This window comes from Pseudorasbora parva, chromosome 9, assembly GCF_024679245.1.
Source record: "Pseudorasbora parva isolate DD20220531a chromosome 9, ASM2467924v1, whole genome shotgun sequence".
NCBI classification, from domain to species: domain Eukaryota; kingdom Metazoa; phylum Chordata; class Actinopteri; order Cypriniformes; family Gobionidae; genus Pseudorasbora; species Pseudorasbora parva.
In genome coordinates this window covers 17,701,923-17,723,355 of record NC_090180.1, presented here as the reverse complement: position 1 = coordinate 17,723,355, position 21,433 = coordinate 17,701,923, and the positions used below count along the sequence as shown (strand labels likewise).

Sequence of the window (21,433 nt, the reverse complement as noted above, 5' to 3'; positions counted from 1 at the left end):
TCCTAGAGGGCGTCCACACTCCACACCCCGTAGTCTCACAAAATCCTGTGGGAAACGCTGTTGTAACAAACTGGAAAGGAAAACTAGATGAGAAAATACTAGAACAGAAATACCTCATTCGATAGAAAAGCTTTAGTCTTGTTGTCTCATCAATACTGAAGGAGTAATTGGGAGGATACCAGAGCTTGCTATATTCATCATACAGGGCAAACAAACTGCTACACATAGGAGATATATCTGTAATAATGAAACAACAATGAGTTTTTGTCTATTTTTTCTGTCATAATACTATGTTCATTTTGTGCAATAGCTAAAAAACGTACCCAACTTCTTAGCAGCTTCAACACACAGTTCCTCTGCTGTGAAACTACCGGAGAGATGAATTATCTGGTGTTTCTCTGGCAGGTAAAAATGGATCTCGAGTCCCTGTAATATCGTTGAGGCCATGACTGACTTCTGCTGCTCAGCATAAATAAAGTGCTTAATAAAGTGCTGGGCATTTTCCATTCCTAGAAATTATAGAAATACAAAATAAATGTTATATATTCACACACACACACACACACACACACACACACACACACACATACACACACACACACACACACACACACACACACACACACACACACAATAACATTTCCTCTTCGAAATACAGTAAAACGTGTCTTCATGAAGACCTGGAGTCTTCGTAACAGGCGGTTTAATATAAACTGAAACTTTAAAGAAGCGCTCGATTTACGACTAAAAGACAGTCCCGGACAGCAACGTCGTGTCGACTATTATATTATATTATATATGGATTTATTATATAAATCATGTGAATACATTTTGCCTTACCGTTTAGAGCGAAAGAAGATCATCTGATACACAGGTTGCGTCTCACTTCCGAAGAAACTGATGAAGAGATTCTGATAAACTACGTGACAAACACGCTGATTCTGATTGGCTGCTTGACGTTTCCCTCATTCGACGTCAACCTTATTTAACCCTTAGTTCAATAGAGTTACTGTCGCTGCAACTCATGATTTGCTCTGTACCGACCCCTTAAGGCAAAGTCTATACGTCATTTTCCAGTGAAAAACTAATTGTAGTTACGGTAAAATAAATAATGGCATTTCACAATACGGCATTCTCTATTCTCGGATCTTGTCAGTTGGTTTGGTTGGTTTTTCCCTTTAATTTCCCAGCTAACAGGGAACGTTCTCAGATCTCTGAAAGTTCTCTCAAAGTTATCAAAAACGTTCTTGCAGTAACGTTATTAGAACGTTGTGCCAAATTATTTGCTATTGAGTAACGTTATAAAAACGTTAGCTATAAAACGTTATACTTACATTGTTAGTGGAACGTTTTAAAAACGTTACTACATTAAAAAAAAGTAGGCTATTAGTAATTACAAATTAGTCATACAGCTTTTTTCTCAAACTTCAGATACATAATTTGTATATCCAGAGACAACCAATGACACTTAAATGCTATTTTCGTGTATATAATTATTTTTTTACAATCAGAAGAAAAATCTAGTAACTAATTATGTATTAAATATAAATGTAGGTTAATATAAATATAAAAGTCAATTATAAAAGTGGTTTTAGCTTTTTTTTTTTTTTTTTTTAAAAAGAATAAGATGTCAATAAACAAAAGCAAGTAGGCTACATTAAAGGAGAAAACAGGAATATTTTATTTGATCATACTTCACACCCTTATAAGAACGTTATTTAACGTCCTTAGAACCTAATGAGAACGTTAATACGTTCCACACAAACTGGACATTTCAACGTTCCTAGAACATTCAAAAACGTTTTTATAACTTAATTGGAACATTAGCAAAAGGTTCTTATAACCTAAAATTGTTAGCTGGGTTGTTATAGTTTTTCAAAAATTCTAACTATATTCGGTTAAAGTAGGCACCCTTACAGATAAACCACATGAACTTCACATGTGCAAAAACACATGTGGTCACATGTACCTGTGATTGTACCACATGTACATTTGATTTTGCACATATTAAATTTAACATGTTAAAAGCACATGTGAAATCTTTTTTTTTCTGTAAGGGCAGCTAGCTATGCAGTTTTATTAATTTTAACATTAATTATAACATTCGTTTTTATTTTGTCGACAGACAGACAGACAGACAGACAGACAGACAGACAGATAGATAGACAGATAGATAGATAGATAGATAGATAGATAGATAGATAGATAGATAGATAGATAGATAGATAGATAGATAGATAGATAGATAGATAGATAGATAGATAGATAGATAGATAGATAGATAGATTATTGTACTGTAATTTTTCAGAGAATTTTCAGAATAAATTCTCATGTCGTAGATTTTGAAAGGCTCTGCTCCTTTAAGAGCGGATCAGTTGTTGAGGAGGAAATAGGAAGTCAGTCCTTCAACATTTAGCACAAAGATCTAAAAACAAAAGGCGTTTGTGCGTGATGGCAGGAATAAAAGGTAAAGTTAAAACCGTAGATCTCGCTATAATCATCTCTTACATAATATTTTACACAAAACCACAGCGATCATTGTAGTGCCTCTTTCGATCGCCAACTAAAAAGTCTTGTAAACTCTGTTGAGTTTAAACTAACGATTGTTACGTGAATCTTTGCATCAACGTAAAATGGTGGCTAATGTTACAGATTTAGTTAAGTCTAGTCATGTTGCTATGGGGTAAGTTGTCAACAATAAGGTTTAAGTTTTACGGAGGTTTACTTTAGTTACTTTACTTTTACTGTTGTGCGTCAGTCTTTTTTTAGATTCAGTAATTAACCAGTAAAAGTTAAATTAAGCTACGATCTTATTGCATTAAAAATTACAGAATGTATATATTTACAGCCTATTTCAGGGGTGTCCAATCCTGGTCCTGGAGGGCCACTGTCCTGCAGTTAAGATCCAACCCCAATTATATACACCTGAACCAATTAATCAAGGTATTCTTAGGCATACTGTAAACTTCCAGGCAGGTATGTTAAGGCAAGCTGGAGCTAAACTCTGCAAGACAATGGCCCTCCAGGACCGAGTTTGGACACCTCTGGCCTATTTACTTGAAGTACGTCACCTCTGCAGTTGCGAGATATTTCCGCAAGGGGGCAACGAATACACATAATGTTTCAGTACTTCAAAACATTGACCTTGAATCATATAAATTATTATTCCTTTTCAGCTCTTGTTGCATTGTCCTTCAGTGGTGCCCTTGGACTGACCTTTCTCCTTTTGGGATGTGCACTTGAACAGTTTGGGTAGGTCCATGTTTTCGTCATCTGTAAGGATTTTTACTTGACTGAAGTACAGCAATTCACGAACTTTTTTCCTTGCAGACAGTACTGGCCCATGTTTGTCCTGATGTTCTACATACTGTCACCTATACCAAATTTAATAGCCAAGAGGCATGCAGATGACACAGAGTCAAGCAATACATGCAGGGAGCTTGCATACTTCATAACCACCGGAATCGTGGTGTCAGCCTACGGGCTCCCCATTGTGCTTGCAAGAAAATCTTTGGTGAGTACATATGTTCCTTTTTTATTTGAAACATTTGGATAGGGTTGGTGATATGGATCATGTGCTTAACAATATGGTCAATAAAAGAGTAAAAGCATATCCAGATTACATTTAACATAAAAAAACACAATCTTCAGAAATCAAATTAAAATATTTTAATGTAATCTGAGAGATTTCTGTCCTTCCGTTGACAGTCTACACAACTACCACTTTGGTGCTTCAAAAAGTCCATGAAGAGATCGTAAAACTAATCCATATGAATTGAGTGGATTAGTCCAAATTTTCTGAAAACACTTGATAGCTTCATATGATGAACAGATTGAATTTAGTCTTTTATTTACATATTACGTTCATCACTCACACATCAGGTGTGGTAAACGGAAGCTCAACAAATGTTTGCTTGACCTGCAAGAACCGGTGAAGTTCATTCTCATGTTATGCAGCACGTTTGAGCTAGCCTAGAAATCTAGGCGCACCCTAGCGGCAGCAAATCTAATCTGTCCGCGAGTGTCGTCTAGCAACTCTCAATACCCTTCTGAGCTGTAAACTCTCTTGTCGGGCCAATCACATCGTGTATAGAGTCGGTGGGCGGGGCCATAATCATGACGGCCGAGGTGCGTTTGCGTGCTTCTAGTAAACACAGAAACTGGCGAACGGCGGTCTTTCGAATCAGCTTTGACCGCGACTCTGGAAGACTTGGAGTTAAGCTTTTCTCTGAGAAAAGAACAAAGAACGGCACTGAAGTCATTCTGAAAAAGGGAAGATGTGTTCAGAGTTTCCGACTGGATACGGCGAATGTTAAATCTATCAACAAGCACCATTTCACCTTCGTTGCTCTGGTTGGTTGTAGCGCTATCCTATCACGTGCAGGGGGAGTTTGAAAGACAACCGTTTATCCCGCCCCTCGGATTGAGCTCTGTCAATGGTGAGTTTCCAGACCAAACATCTTGATGTGGGTCTGGCTTGTCAGGCTAAGTTTGAGCTTTCTCAAGAGCTAATGAGGTTCATTCTCGTGTCACGAAGCACGTTTGAGCTTCAGCAAGAACCAATGAGGTTCGTTATTGTGTTACGCAGCACGTTTGAGCTTCATTATAGTGTCATTTTCAGAATTTTCATTTTTGGGTTAACTAACCATTTAATGGTTTTTAAAAAAAATTGTTCATTCAAATATTATTCTTGCTTGTTTATATAAGAATAGCTCCGAGAGTATAGAGTTAATTCTGTTTTTGCACAAGATGGAAAAAACTCTAAATGTTTCAATATCAGTGTGAAGGCACAAATTAAATTTCATTCAATTTTTGTTCAGATTGCATTTAGTGCTTACATGTCCTTAAAATTATTTATAAGCATGCACGGACAGAATATGCTTTATAAAAAAGCAAATGGGTTTTACCAGAATAAAATGTCACCAGGACTGAAACTAATGTCTTTCTTACTCTGCAGATCCAGTGGGGCGCCTGTGGCCTGGTAATGGCAGGCAATTGTGTGATTTTTCTGACCATTCTGGGTTTCTTTCTGATATTCGGAGGTGGAGATGACTTCAGCTGGGAACAGTGGTAAAACCCCATCAGGAGGAAGTACATCACTACACCATAAATTATGAAACTTTAAATTGTTTCCCATGGTAATGCTGATGAACCCAGGCTTTGACAGAGACTGTGTCCATTGCTTTGTTTCACTATCGGTCACGGCTGCTCTGTTACTCGCTTCTGCCTTTTTTATTTGCATACATGTCAGCCTATACATGACTCTATATAGAGTATATAATGATTTGCTCAAAAAATGTAAATATTAAGTTGCATTTATAGAAAGTAGGTTAAACAACACAGTATAAAGGGTGAATCTCTCAGAACATGTATTGTGCATTTTGAATCATATTTCATTCAAATAAAAAAAGTCAATATTATTTGCTTAAATAAAATGCTATTTTTAGCCTAATATTGTTCATTATAAAAAAAGATTTATACTTAATTGTAGTATGTTAAAGTGCCTTTATACATTAAAGTGCATATATATATATATATATATATATATATATATATATATATATATATATATATATATATATATATATATATATATATATATATATATGGTTTGAGGGTGAATTATTAAAATATATTTTGTAAGATTCACACAGGATTAATTGTAGTATGAACTAGAAATCATTTATGCAAGCCAATAAAACCATTAAGATGTATGAATTTAATAACACATAAAGGTAAACATAGAATGAACATATTTTTATATCCTTTTTAAGCATCTTAAATTGTTAGTATTTAATTTCCTTGATTAAATTATTAATAATTAACCATTTGCACTTGATTTATAACTCTACCAGTTATCTACCATAATTAATTTACTAACAATGCCACTGTCACCTTAGAGTTAAAACAAGCACTGTAACCATGGCAAGTCATTTGAGTGTTTTTACTGTTGCCTTTGTTTTTGCAATGCCACTAATGTCAATTATTAAGCTTTATTATTAAGCTATAATTATTAAGTTTGCACTCATTAAGCTTTAACCTTCTTGAACTTGTAAATGTTTACATCAGATTACCAAAGCAGATATTTTCCTGCTATTCTGTTCTTTTATTCTTCGTTTACATGCACAAGTTTGTAGAAAAAAGGAGGAAAATGTGTGCAGAATACATAAAGCCTTCCATTGATTATAGAATGTTCTTTTGTTTATTACAGTTAGACTTTTTATTAAAAAAAAGCATATGATTCATGCAATTGCAGAAACATTTTCTTATAACTGACATAATTCTACATGTAAGCTTATGAAACACTATGGCATGATTGTTATGTTCAATATAGGCTATGTAATAAATGCAAAAATGAGATCCAATTTCACCTGAAAGGTTTACACTTCTGGTGTTGTCATTGATATTTTTATAAAGGATTATAGATCATAAGGTTATCATCTTATCCGTGGTTTAAAATCTTTCTGTTTTGTTTCTTCAAAGGTTAGACTCTTAATTTTTTCAATTTTCATTGAATTGTTTGTATAAGGGATGTTTTTGATATACATTTGTGACCTTTGATTCTGTATAGCACTTTCAAACAATATCCAATTGATTATATGAATAATAAAAAAATTATATATGTATATATATATCTTCTTTTTTTTTTGTCTTGTCAAAATTTTGCCTTTTTCCAAGAAACAAAAATATACATAACTGTTTGTTTAAAATTACTCTTTTTGAGTAATGACTTTAAGAATGTGCATATGGTATGTCGTAGCAATGGCTTCTATTGATGTCTGGCATGTATTACAATTGCCAAGCTACTTACAAAACAGAGGCTGAGTTTTCAGAGGTTGTAACTATATAAGGAAAAGTTTAAAAATGTGTTCACACAGCAATATGACATGTACAGGAGTGACAGTACAACGACAGATCTGGATTTAAATCATACTCTTACATCTGACTAATTTCCCATCTAGACACTGGAAGCCAATGGAGAGAGTAAAGATGTTACATGATAGAAAGACAAACTATTTTGTATATGGAGGTGGCAACTATTGCAGGAGTTTAAGCAGAGACCAGCTGAGAAATCACTTGAAAGCTTCAATATGATGGATATGAAAAAGCAAGATTTTTCTTTAATTGAAATCCCAGCTGAGTTTGGGCAATAGAGGTCTTGATATCCAGAATCTTAGTGCTTATAATAAAACTTAATAATTGGTTTCCTGCTAATGTCTTAAAAAAATATTTTTGGTAATAATTTGGATTCTTTTTGGCCCATATATGGATAAAAATAATCTGCCTCCATTTTAGTTTTAAGATCCTGCTTTTTTTAAAGAGGATCCTTTTTCAGATACTGTATGTTACAATGAAAACGTCTCAGATATGTATGTAACCCTCATTCCCTGAAGGAGGGATAGAGATGCCATGTCGATGGTCAACAAATAGAAATTTCGCCTGAGCTACTGCCCCTTCCAGTGCCCTGTGTAAGCCTCCTGATCTCTCCTGCCTATCAGAGACCGCGCTAACACAGAGAATGTCAATCACTGTTATTCTGCATGACCCATTCTGTGAGTCTATTGGATAACAATGGGAAAGTGTGCTTTTCTCACTGGAAAGGAACACTGCGGAAGCCACATCGTACCCTAAAGCAGTTATGTAGAGTACAGATGAACTAACCCCATAGGGCCAAAGGAATATGGAATGCTTCGGGGGTGGCTCCAACCTCATCAAAAAGGGAAAGACACCCAAGGGAAAGACACCGTTTAGGTGCTACTGTGGAAAAACACATATGAGATCCCCTCTGGGTCACATATGGTAGCCAGCCTAGTACCGTTTCTCATGGATGCAACCGATATAGGCCTGGCACCAGACACTCTGCCATGTCTTGGTGCCGAGGGTGATGGATGACTCGGCAGGTTTTGCTCTGGAGAATATAAGCACAGCAGTTCAGGGCACATCAAGCCGACATTGAGCCGGGCCTCTCTGTGCTTCAACCTGTTTGAGGTGAGAGGTAGAGTCAAAGTGAGGGAGTGGCCACTACCTTTTGGGGTAAGTCCCCAGGTTTCAGAGGTCTGGATGTGGGTGCCCCATCTCTGAGAAAGTAGATCCTTCCCTAGAGGAATCCGCCAGGGAGGGGCTGTCACAAGGAGAATCAGTTCTGGGAACCAGGTCTGGTTGGGCCAATAGGATGTAAATAGATAGACCTGCTCCTTGTTCTCTCTGAAAATGCACAGGGTCTGTGCAAGTAGGCTCACTGCTACCCCTTTTCCACCTAGGCAGTGCTGGTGCTGGTTCGGAGCCAGAGCCTAGTTTCAAATCTCCTCTTTGTCTTTCCACACCCAAAGCACCAGCTCTGAACCAGAAAAAGTGGTTCTTAAGTAGAACAAAAACATTGCTGGGCTAGAAGTAAGAACCGCTTGCGTCAGTGGCTGGGTTACCTTGACCGACCTTGTCCAACAAGACAAACACAAACTTGTGACCACCATTTTTTAAATAGCAGCTAATCAAGCTTATAGCTGCTCGGTTGTAATCTCCGTCTATACTAATCATTGTGAGCTGCATGAATCCGTTGATATGAACTGGGCCGATTTCGGATCATAAAGCCATGAGCAATTGTTGATGGTAGGTTTGTTAGAGATGCATCGGCGTGCGCTGTGCAGCCCAATCGTCATATGACATCAAAGTACAGCGAGAGCACACGACTCCTTATGCTTTTTAATTGCTAACGCTGGATTTTATCATACGCGGATCAGTTCACACATCTCAAAAGAGCCTGGAGTGTTTGTGGTTCTCGCTGTCTCGCTAGCCTGGCTCTGTGCTCTGTGCTGGCTTTCTAGCCTGTGGAAAGACAAACTGGTTCTTAAAGGCTTGCCAGTCGAACCAACTTAGAACTGACACTAGCACTGGCTCCTGGTTCATTCTGGTGGAACAGGGGTATGGGAGGAACGCATGTTTGTGCAGGCCCCGGTGCCAGCTGTGTACCAGTGCATCTGTGCAAAGTGCTCCCTTAGTCAGAGAGTAAAACAGCTGGCAGTTAAATGTTTATGGTGAGGCAAACAGGTCGACCTGAGCCACTCCGAAATGTCTCTAAATCGACTGTCTGTGACTGTCCAGGAGCAGTGCTCATGAGAAATCTTTTGACTCCAGAGGAGGAGATGCTTTTGACTCCAGAGGAGGAGATTGGTGGGTGAGTTGCGACGAGAATGTAGACCACCTTGTTGGTTGATGTACACAATGGTCGCAGTGTTGTCCGTACGGACCAATACATCTTTGCACTGTTGCGGCTTCTCCAATCGGCTCAGTGCAAGTACTGCTTACAACTCAAGGCAGTTGATGTGCCAATGCATTTAAGGGCACATCCATACCTCTGCCTGTTGTATATGGCATCCCAGCCTGTGGCAGAGGCATCTGTGAAAACAACAGCATGCCCGGACACCTGTTCAGGGGGACTCCTGCCCGAAGAATCAAGGGCTCTGACCACAGGCTGAAGCTTGCCGGTATGATACTCAACCGGGTGAGTGCCGCGCTTTCACTCCCATCTCGGGACTCGGCCATGAAGCCACTGCTGAAGCGGTATCATATGAACCATATGGGAATATCTTCTGAAATAGTTTCAGTGGGACCATCATCCTGCCTTTGAACTTATTCAAGCAGAATTGAATGCAGAAATGAATGCTTTTTTTCAACCAAATCCAACTCCATACCAAGAAAAGAGATCCTGTGCACAAGGGAGAGTTTTCTTTTTTCCAGTTGACCCTAAGACCCAAATCGCTGAGCACCAGATCCCTGCATAAGCTTACTGAACCAAGGACTGTGCTAGTTTGATCTAGTCATCAAGATTTTTAATCGCTTTTTAATGATGTACTCGATCCTTGAACGCAAAAATGGCCTGTGTTGAGGGAGAATCAAGACATGAAAGTACACGTCCTTTAGGTCTATCGCTGCAACGCAATCTCAGAGACAGATACATTTGAAAATGCGATTCTGCGTGAGTATTTTGAATGGTAGCTTGTGAAGGCTCCAATTAAAAACTTGCAGGTCCAAAATTGGCCATAACCAACTGCTTTTCTTGGATACAATGAAATAAGGGCTGTAAAACCCTGTCTTTTATATAGGCTGAAGGGACGGGCTCTATCACATGCTTCGCCAGTAGGACCACAATCTCTGCTTGCAAGACATGGGCATTGACAGCTTTATCTGAACTGGATGCCCTTGAACTTAGGGGGACGCCGGGTGAACTGAATCCCATAGCTGAGCCTGATGGTCTGAATGAGTCAGTGAGACAGACTGGGGAGCACTAGCCAGGCTCACAGAGATGCTTTGCCTGCAACTGGCATTCTCAAAGGGGGCAATGCTACCATTTTCAAAGGAGGCATCGCAGCCAAATCACCATCCCCAGAGAGGTCAGGCTCATCTTCTGATGAAGAGATGGAGCAATAGCTTAAGATAGGATGACTATTACACACCTTTGAGATTGTCCAGCGCGTTCACTCGGCAGCTCAACTGGCTGCGGAGCCAGTATACTTAGCTAATATTATCTATATTTATCTGATATAAATAAGTAATTTTGTCGTTTAGTAACTTTGGAATATGTGAAAATAACCACTACAGAGCACCTAAAGGGACATTGTGGGGGGGAAAAATTAGATGGGGGGGGGGGTCACATTCTCACGCAAAAAAAAAAATTTCCCCTGAGAAACTTTGCATTCACTCAAAATGTTTTGCACCCCCCGAGAAACTTTGCATTTGCTTGCAAAACTTTTGTGTTCTTTGTGAGGATAAGCAACGTTTCTCGGGGGAATGCAAATGCAATGCATTGGGAGTGAAAACACAAACGTTTCTGTGAGGGAACACAAAAGGTTTATGAGAGAATGGTAGGTTTCTTGGGGGAACACAAAAGGTTTTGTGAGAGAATGCAAAGTTTCTCGGGGGAACACAAAACTTATTTGAGAGAATGCTAATTTTTTTTTCTCTCCCATCTCATATTTTTTTTTATCATCATGGGCTCCGTACCATTCTAGGGGTAGTCAGTACCAAATGGAATACTGTTCTGTCATGACTCATGACATGAGTGTTTGGCATGGTTATGGATATGACAATGTTGATTTTGTCTTGGCAGAATAAATCTTCTACGCTGCTGCTGTTGATTATTGCTGCTGCAGAGCAAGTGTGCTGATACATACATGACCTGCAAGACGTCCTGCTGCTGTACAATATAAAATACATGAATTACTTGTAGCAGATCTATACAAGTGGAGCTGGAGAAGGAGGGTTTCTGAAAGCGCACTGCAGTGCTAAAGAAAATGCTAACTGAGTATTTGAAGGTTGAGCAGCGAGCCCATTGGCTACTGAAACGGCAGGAGCAATCAGCTGTATATGATGTGAATGATGTGATTGCCAGCAGGTTGAGTTAAGGATCAACCTGTGCCATCTAGAGTTTGATGACAGAATTTTGTATTAGTTATTCAAAAACCGGTATCGGTCATATTTACTTTTTTAAATGATAATTTTATAATGCTTTTGCATTTTAACATTGAATGCATTAGTTCTTGTTGATTTTAATTGCATGAAAAAGAGCAACCAGTAAATAGCTAAAAATTTTATTTTATATTCTATTATATATCTTTATATCCAGACTTGTCTATATCCCAGGCATAATGTAACGTATTGCAAGAAAATGGCTAAAGTTTCAAATTTATTCAATACTTTAATGGTGGAGGTATTAAATGACAACGTATCATAAAAACCAGCCTGAAGACAGGAAGACTGGCCCATCCTGCTGAGTTGTGTCTTTCTCTGAGCGCTTCTCTTGTGCTCTGATTCAAATAAATAAATGAGCGGTCCGCCGACAGTGGCCCTAACGGCAGTGGTGCCACACGGTAATGACCTCCCCTGGGGAGCTCTGCTCTATTTTTAAATGTGATCAAAGCGGCCAGACTGAATGATGATAATTAAAGTGGAGGAAGACTGTCTTCAGAGGTGTCCTAAAGGAGAAACGTCTTGTGATAAATTCATGCATTCTGTGAATGTTTTCAAATATTGATGCCTTAAAAATTATGTTCTTATGGCACATATCCTAATTAAAGGTGCCCTAGAATGATTTGAAACAATATGTTAAATGGTTGTCTGATATCTACATAGAGGGTATGTGGCTTATTTAAGGGCAAAATTTGTCCAGATACAGTTTTACAGGTCCATTTACAACCCTAGAAATTGTCCCCAGGATGTAATGCTCTGTTTTTGCCTTATTTGGAAAGGGTCGTGAATATTAATGTGGAGCTCTGCTCTGATTGGCTTATTTCAGCAGCTCACAGCAGTTCAGTAAAGCGGCTCGTGAGTCCTTACCGTCCTGACAGAAAACACAGACTGACTGAATGACACTTTAAGCAAAACATCTCAACTGGAGATTGCTAAAATGCAGCTTACTTGTTTATTGGTGTTTTCAGATCATCCACACCGCGCGAGAGAGAGCTGGCGTGCATATGGTTGCCAGATTGGACATGTTTAGGTAAAACACCATAGTATACATGTTCTTTTCACAGAAAAGCTCTGTTTGGGGGATTTTAAATTACTGAAATCTGGCAACCGTACGAACAATCTTCTTTCCCAAACCAAAACCAGTGATGACTTTGTCTTTTTTCGTCAACGATATTGCATGTTTATATATAGGTTAGTCACAATGTAGGCTACAGTGACTGTGATGTACTCGGAAATAAAAGCATGCAAAAACATCATACTTGGGGGGGGGGGGGGGGGGGGTGTTTCATGCATACTGAGCTTTTTACACTGTTAAAGAGATTCCCATCCTAAACATAGACAAAGTTTCAAAAACTAATGTTGGACGTTTGATGGAGTATTTCTGTGTCAAAAATTCTCACAAGTTTCGGAGAGTTTTTTTTGAGTATGGGTCCGCTTGACGTTGACAGAGCGGAAGGTCCTTGTTTGGGCCGTACGGGCTCTTCTCCCGGAAGGGTGCGCGCGCGTGACTAGAGCGAGAGAGGAAATGCACGCCCATTAGCTATCGTCGAGTAAGTAAACATCAGTAAATAACATGATCGTGTATAACGTTAGTTAATTTATCAATGGAGCATGCGATCTATGGTGTGTGTTTAAATACATTTGTTTAGCTGACCACTATATATGTCAGTTTGTTTATTGTAAAACCACCCAAAATAAAACTAGGGGAGGTTCTCACAAAGCATGCTTCGTCATTTAAATGCGCTAACGGTTACTCCATTGTTGTTCTATGTATAACGTTACACTAGTCTGATGTGCAAAACCGCTTTGCTTGCTATACTGCTAATGTTTAGTCAAATACAATAGTCTATAAACCAAATCATGTCATAAACTGCGAGTAAACACACACAAATGTTGACAGGCAACTAAATACAGTACATACCACAGAGACGGACGTCCTGCTGTTGTTGCTTCTCCTGTTCAATTTATTTCAGCCTCCGAATCTGATTCTGGATCATATCTGTATTAGCTGAATCTGATCTATAGCGATGGGTTTCTCCACGCTTGAGGACGCCACCGCTTTGTGTGGGCTCGTCATTCTTTAGCTCCGCCCACTCGATACGCCTCCAGGCGCTCGTTTTTTTCCGGAAAGACTTGGTACAGCCTATATTTCTTTTATAAATATAATAAAACTAAAGACTTTTCTGAGATAGAAAGGATGCAATACTACCCCCCCCCCCTTTAAGTTCTCAAAAATATAAATATATATTTTTACAAAATGAATAGCCTTCGTTTTTCATCGTTTTAACTTACATGGTGGAAAAGGTGATGTTTGCTAGAAGGATCGAGTGAACGATCTGTAAGCAACGTATATACGGTTGTATGTTGTAATACAAAATAATATTAACCTTTGTCATTAGACACACTATTTATTTTGTTCTTGGAGTTTCCTATTGTTACTGTACTAGCATCTTGCGTTATCTACAGTTACAGTTGTAATTGCCACTTTCTTCAGTTTAAGACGCTGAGTGAAGCTTGCATGAAATGGGCCGAACAAACAAACGATCTTGAATTAAATTGTTGTTGTATCTGATTATAATAAACATCAACCATGAATGTTGACATTTTTTATCTGTGGGAAGGGTAGAAAAGGCTTTACGTCTCCTGCACAGCCTGGAACATGACATGTGTCCATGAGAGAAGTTTGTTTACCTGCAGTCCCGATGATTCGGCACCGTCAGTTCCGCCTGACAATGAACATGTTTGGAAAGATGCAAATGTTGGGGGCTTGCATATAAATGATCCCCAGCGCTAGTGTCACGATTGGCCTGTTGAGAAGCACTTAGTTTTCCGTGGTGTTTTTGATTCATGAGATTTACATAAGAAGTAGGAGGCAATAGTGTTTGAGACTCAGGGTATGTGATGTCCATGTACTGAACTCTTTTTATTTCACTATGGCAAGGTTAATTCAATTTTTCATTCTAGGGCACCTTTAAAGAGGGAAATGGGGTAGAAATGCTGCCATTAATATCAGTCTGACAAGCATTTGAAACAAAACATATGACATTCTTATCAATGACACATTCATAAGAAACACATTATTTCTTTCAGAAAACATCAATGAACATGTGTCAAATGCATTCATGCCTCTATAAATTTTTAAAAATAAAATAAAAATCAGGAATTTGTTTTCATAAATCATAATGCCCATAATTCCGAGATACTGGAGAACTACAGGTTAGTTCTTCTAAAACGGCAGTTGTGGATTAGGAAAGGGCCCTCCAGTGGCCATGAATCTCATACCTCACAACCGTTGCCTGGAAACAGTGATCCTCTGATTTATTTATTTCATTTATTCACCAAATTTTACTCTTTCTTTTTTATTTTCCTTTTATAAATACACAGCAGTTAACTCTGGCCTTGTGCATGACCTTCTGACACATTGCAGATGGTTTGGCTGCTTTTTTTCATCACAAGTTTATTGCGTCGCAAACATAATATATAAAGCCAACTTAGTGTACAGAGGCTACAGAAAGAGATGAATGCTCTATAGAAGATCATGCAAACATGACAGCATGTTTTAATAGACACTGTCGTGACCATGAATAGTCACTTGTAATCTAATCTAAATATAATTTTAAGCATTTTTAAGCAAATATACAGCAGGTTTCTTACTTCATGAAAATGGATACACTGTTGGACATATACTTGTTTGACAATATGTTCCGGGCCAGAGCCAAAAGAGAGCCGTGACAGGCAGCATAAAACTCTGATCTGAATCAATCATAGACAGACAGACAGACAGACTAGATAGATAGATAGATAGATAGATAGATAGATAGATAGATAGATAGATAGATAGATAGATAGATAGATAGATAGATAGATAGATAGATAGATGGATGGATGGATGGATGGATGGATGGATGGATGGATGGATGGATGGATGGATGGATGGATGGATGGATGGATGGATGGATGGATAGATAGATAGATAGATAGATAGATAGATAGATAGATAGATAGATAGATAGATAGATGGCCTGTTTACACCTTGTGCATTTACACTATTACAACCATATGCATTTACACTATTAGACGGCTATCATTTAAATGTCTCAGTGCACCTCCTAAAGTGGTTTGTGTGATTGGATTGTGTTTTTACTTAATATTCAACAATATTATTGATCCGACTGTACTGACGCTGTTGTATGAGAACTGAACGAATGATGAAATATTTTTTTTGCAAAACTGCTTTATAGATGAAATGCACTAATTTAATAATTGATGATATTTACAACGGAACTGAATTAACACTAAACTAACTTCAGCTGAACATCAGCCGTAATGCAAGCCAGTTATCACTGTAAATCTGCCTTGAAACAACATGTATAAAGCTCCATATAAATAAAGATGACTTTATATGACTTTTCAAGATTGGATTCAGAGAAAAAGCATGAAGTGACAAGGTGTAAACAGGCCATAGATAGATAGATAGATAGATAGATAGATAGATAGATAGATAGATAGATAGATAGATAGATAGATAGATAGATAGATAGATAGATAGATAGATAGATAGATAGATAGATAGATAGATGGATGGATGGATGGATGGATGGATGGATGGATGGATGGATGGATGGATGGATGGATGGATGGATGGATGGATAGATAGATAGATAGATAGATAGATAGATAGATAGATAGATAGATAGATAGATAGATAGATAGATAGATAGATAATCTCCCTTATCGTTTTCTGGTTTCTTTCATCTCCTCCATTATCGTTCAATTTGAGGGAATAGGGGTGTCAGGAGGATCACAGCACATCGTCAATGCCAGAGTCCCAGAGAGGAGGAGGATGGGGAGGAGGAGGGTTGTCCCATCCGCTGGTGATGGGTGACCACTTGCAATAGGATAGGAGGGGTTTACGAAAAGGTCTGTTTTATTTGCTCTCACGCCGTTTTTATTCGTTCATCGGCGACTATCACCTCGAAACGACAGCGCATGCATACAAGGTAAGTTTGCACTGGTCTCTCGGGCTATTGTTCGTTGCTAACAACGATGCAACCGTGCACTAGTTCGTGCACTTCATTGACAAAGGAGAAGATTAGAGTCGCTTTCTAAGCATTTGACTTGAGACTTGAATCGCCTCACGATCATCGTGACTGTGTAGGCATAGCCTATGTAAGTTGCTGCATCCGTTAACGTGTTGACATCGCTCGCGCGTGTGATGATTCATGTAACAATAATCTGTTAAAGTACCAAAATGACTAAATATCTGCCTAGTTGGACTACGTTTTATGAAAATGCCAGGCCATTTGAAGTTCATCACGTTTGGTATACCTGTTCAAACGATGCAAGGCACGCGCAGACTGTCAGTGAATCGTGAAGGTGTTTTCACTGAGAAGTCATGTTATTGAATATTTGAACTATATACGGTTGTTTTATCTTTAAAACAACTCTTTTTAATGTTTAAGACCACCGGCTTGAATGTGACTTAATTAACTTGATGAACTTTATTGCCAGTACCTCACAGACCTGCTCTGAGAAAAGTGTGAAACAATCTCATCAATTTCATTAATCGACGTTATACAAATTTCATTGACATGCTGTCAGATATTTAACTGCGTTGCTCTGGTTGAATATAAATGTACAATGAGCCAACGCGGTTCATTCATTAATTCCTGCTAATAGTGCATTAGTGAGTGGTATGCATTGTCATTATTTATGCAGGTATAAGCATAAATGTTATATTGTTCATAAAGTTATGTATAACATACCCATTACATAACTACCATATACATTTTAAGAATTAACTTTTTCCTGTAGTTCGTAATGTAGAGACGACTTTCAAACAATTATATTGAGAATAGCTTTTATGTGTGATGACGTGCTCAATGATGTAGGGAATGTAGCCTTGAATAATAATTCCTGTTGACTCTTGAAATGTCCTATTTACTTTTTTGTTGTTGTTGCAGGAAATAGATCTAGTATCTAGTGCCACCTTGAAACTTAATAGGACAAATAAAATGCATCTCACACCACATCCCCTGCTATCATCTCTGTCTCTCCCTCTCTTCCTCTGACATACATTTCGTACATCGTTCAATACTGTATTCTGCCATTCATTAGAAGTAGTGGACCTCATTACATGTACTGTATAGTAGATCTGTTTGACATCATACCAATTAAAAAAGAACAGCACATGAACCCTTGCTGTACTCTATTTCAGACAGTTTAATAAAACAAAAATAACAGCCTTTTGGTTCCCGGAGTGTTCTGAAGATGTGTTTATTGTTAACAACAAAAAAATAACCAAATGGGAACCATACACCAACATAAGGAAAACTCATATACCGTTGTTATAATATATATACATACATACATACATACATACACACATACATATTGATGTTAAATAGTTTATGATCCTAAAAAAGTCCAGAAAGGGTGTAAGTTATTGATTCCCCCCCCCCCCCCCCCAAAAAAAAAAAAAAAAAACACATTGGAATCATACATAAATTGGGAACAGCTCATATGCCCACGTTTTTTTATATTTAGTTTGAAGGTAAGATAGATGCAAACACAACTAACTAAATGTGGTCCCTAAAATGATCTGGAAATTTTATTTTAAGGTTCTAAAAAAGCCTAAAAAGAACTTTCTTAGAATGTAAGGTATTGGATCCAACCAAAAAATAACCAAATGGAAGCGTATAAAGTTAGGGGAACAGCTAATATGCCCTTGTTGTATATTTTGTTTGGAGGCAAGATCGATGTGAAAACAACAAACAAATGTTGATCCCTGAAACATTCTTGGAATGTTAGTTTATAGTTCTAAAAAAAAATATTAGAATTTTAAAGAAAAATAAACAAATGTGAGTAATACACTGACATTAGGAAACAGCTCATTATTGTTGTATTTAATCTTCAGGCAGGATCAATGAAAACACCACTAACATATGTTGGTCCCCCAAAATGTTCTGGGAATGTTAGTTTATGGTTTAAAAAAACTAAAATGAAAGTTCTTAGAACATTAGACGTTGGTTCCACCCCAAAATATAACCAGTGGAAACCATACACTAACATTTTGTGAAATGTTCTGTGGAAAGTGTTTTTTTTTTTTTGGCCCCCTTGAGGTGAACAAAAAAAAAAAAACATCCATCTGTCTGCACCCCAATCAAATTATAACTGCAGCTTTTAACTGGGACTTGTATTAAAATCTAACTGTCGGCTGTTTATGTATAAACATTGTGCAATGCTTTTCTCTGAAGTGACATTTTGAGCTATCATTCCCAAATTTGTTTTGCTTGCATTACATGATGACTGTCTATTTCTTACATGTAATTATGTAATCCTTACATAACTGCTGAATCAATAGTGACATGGAACAAATCAAAGTTATTAATGTAGATAGATAAACAAAGACTTGGCAAGTTGGCAACCCTGGAGGCTGTTTGTTTTGTATTGAGTTATCGCAGCGTGCCAGTGAATTGTATAGTTCACATAGGCATTGATGTTAAATAATTATACTGATCATTGTTTGTGAGTAAATTAATGATTACACATCACATAGCGTGACTATGTGCTGTCCAGAGATTTTTTACAGCACAGAGCAAATGAATGTCCTACAGGCCATTGAGAGACTTCAGCTAATCTGCTTGTGATTGCCATTGCCCACAGGATATTACAGTATGGCCTTCAATAGGGGGTCCATGTTAGTATTGGAAACAAATAATGTGTGTGTGTGTGGGGGTGGGGGGGGGTGGGGGTGGAATTCAGGGTTTGGAATTACAAACGTTTTGAATAGTTTATTAAGCTTGATAGCAAAATATTTTGTCTGTAAGATTTTGAAATATTTTTGAGATAACTATTTTATGTCCACCATCGGATTTCAACACAAATATCTTCATTTCTGTTTCGAAGATGAACGGAGGTCTTACGGGTGTCGAACAACATGAGTGTAAGTAATTAATGACAGAATTTAAATTTTTGGGTGAACTAACTTTAAAAAAAAGTCTTACTCACACAAACATGTAATAGTTATGGGGAATAAAAAACAAAACAGATTTATTTTTGATCATTTTAACATGTCTTGTCTGCACACAATGTTAGTCTATTTAAACAGTTTAAATATTATTTTTTATTCAACACCCAAATTTTACACTTCCAAATGCAGATGATTTCTTTCTGGTCAGATGCTCAGTGGTCAATGATTCATGTGTTAAGAGCACATGTAGCATAGCTCCGCAGAAATCATTTGATTGATTAAAATTTGATGGAGAGGACAGCCAAAAGCACTATGATGGCTTACAAAGACAACTATACATTATAAGAAATCTGTGCCTCATTGTAATTACATATAGTTTCATCCTGGAATCCGTTTAACAGTCTAATAGTTTTCTCCATATTGGATGTGGAAGTCATTGAGTAATTCATGGCGTAATAAACAGTGACCCTTGTTGGCTTCTTCATTGTTTTCTTAAGTCTTGACATGTTATACAAGGTTGTGCCATGTTGCTATAGTTGCAGGTGTCACGCTACATGAAGAACCGGTAGGGTTTTTTTGGAATGTTGTTTTCAGGGTTTAGTGCAATCCGCAATCCATTAGGAATTGAGCCGCTTGCATTGCCGGTGTCACACTCATTAAATGCTGTTAATCGTTTTGGAAATTAAACTTGGCTGGATTTGAAATGGTTAGCAGAACAAAAATAAATAGATCAAACTGTATGGAGCTAAAAATATGACAAAATGATCTGAATTTGAATTGTATAAATCTGAATTATTGACAAGTGTAATCTAACAAAATTGAATATTATGTTGCATTTTACATTAGCCTGACAAGCCAGACCCACATCAAGATGTTTGGTCTGGAAACTCACCATTGACAGGACTCAATCCGAGGGGCGGGATAAACGGTTGTCTTTCAAACTCCCTCTGCATGGCGTGCACGCAATTGGATAGCGCTACAACCAATCAGAGCAACGAAGGTGAAGCAGAGCTCGTTGACGGATTAAACTTTCGCCGTATCCAGTCGGCAAAACTCCGAACACATCTTCCCTTCTTAAGAATTACTTCAATGCCGTTCTTTGTTCTTTTTTCAGAGAAAAGCTTTACTCCAAGTCTTCCATCGCAGTCAAAGCTGATTCGAAAGACCACGGTTCGCCAGTTTCTGTGTTTACTAGAAGCACGCAAACGCAACTCGGCCGTCATTATGTTAAGCCCCGTCCACTGACTCTATACACCATGTGATTGGCCCGACCAGAGTTTGGCGTTTACAGCTCAGATGTGTATCGAGAGTTGCTAGACGACACTCGTGGCAGATTAGATCTGCTGCCGCTAGGGTGTGTCTAGATTTCTAAGCTAATTTTAATATTGATTATTTCCAGTCAATTAATTCACAACAAAATGTCTTCTGTTTGAAAATACATGTCTATACAATTTCGACATAAAACATTTCAGATGTGTTCGATTTCAAATGTTCTATATTCAACATTTTAAAATTCAAATTCAGAACTATGTAAAATGCAACATAATATTCAATTTTGTTAGATTACACTTCAGATTTATACAATTCAAATTCAGATACATTTGGTCATGTTTCTAGCTCCATAAAACTGAAGAAGTCACAAATCTCTGAGACCTGTAAATGTTTTGCTCTTAACACATAAACATTAATGCCAGTACACATTTAATCTACTGACCAAATAAACATAACCCTTAATGCTTTATTCAGGTCAGTGGTTGGACAGGAACATCATTGTAGCTACAGCAGCATGTGGATATAAACATGCGCTGGTTCTGGTAATAAGATTGTGGCGCTGGTGAGCACCATGGAGTCTTTGTTTCTGCTCAGATAACATATTGTGTCTGACTCAGTACACAATACACTTCTGTTTGTCAGGAATACGGAACACAAAATGTGCACTTTTGGTGTCCGGCTATGGATTTTCTAAGACAAGGCAACTGTACTGCTTAAAGTGAAATC

General features: G+C 37.8%; 3 protein-coding genes across 3 annotated transcripts in view; 2 read left to right on the top strand and 1 right to left on the bottom strand.

Moving 5' to 3' along the window:
- LOC137090289 (tyrosine-protein kinase JAK1-like) overlaps positions 1-1,342 on the bottom strand; it is a 31,405-nt gene extending 30,063 nt beyond the window's left edge. The window contains exons 1-3 of the mRNA XM_067454201.1: positions 841-1,342; positions 324-509; positions 114-237 (exon numbers count right to left, since the gene is read on the bottom strand). Of these exons, the coding sequence (XP_067310302.1) occupies positions 114-237; positions 324-507 (308 nt within the window). The 5' untranslated portion in view covers positions 508-509; positions 841-1,342. The remainder of the gene's footprint in view (positions 1-113; positions 238-323; positions 510-840) is intronic.
- Positions 1,343-2,335: 993 nt separating this feature from the next.
- On the top strand, positions 2,336-5,420 carry LOC137089556 (leptin receptor gene-related protein). The gene is made up of 4 exons (XM_067453151.1): positions 2,336-2,467; positions 3,177-3,252; positions 3,331-3,514; positions 4,958-5,420. Exons 1-4 carry the CDS (start codon positions 2,452-2,454, stop codon positions 5,072-5,074), a joined length of 393 nt encoding a protein of 130 aa, XP_067309252.1. The 5' UTR covers positions 2,336-2,451; the 3' UTR covers positions 5,075-5,420.
- Positions 5,421-16,312: 10,892 nt separating this feature from the next.
- The window catches only part of pde4bb (phosphodiesterase 4B, cAMP-specific b), a 78,056-nt gene continuing 72,935 nt past the window's right edge, over positions 16,313-21,433 (top strand). Inside the window, exon 1 of the mRNA XM_067454198.1 lies at positions 16,313-16,463. The gene's annotated coding sequence lies outside the window, so the exon portion shown is untranslated. The remainder of the gene's footprint in view (positions 16,464-21,433) is intronic.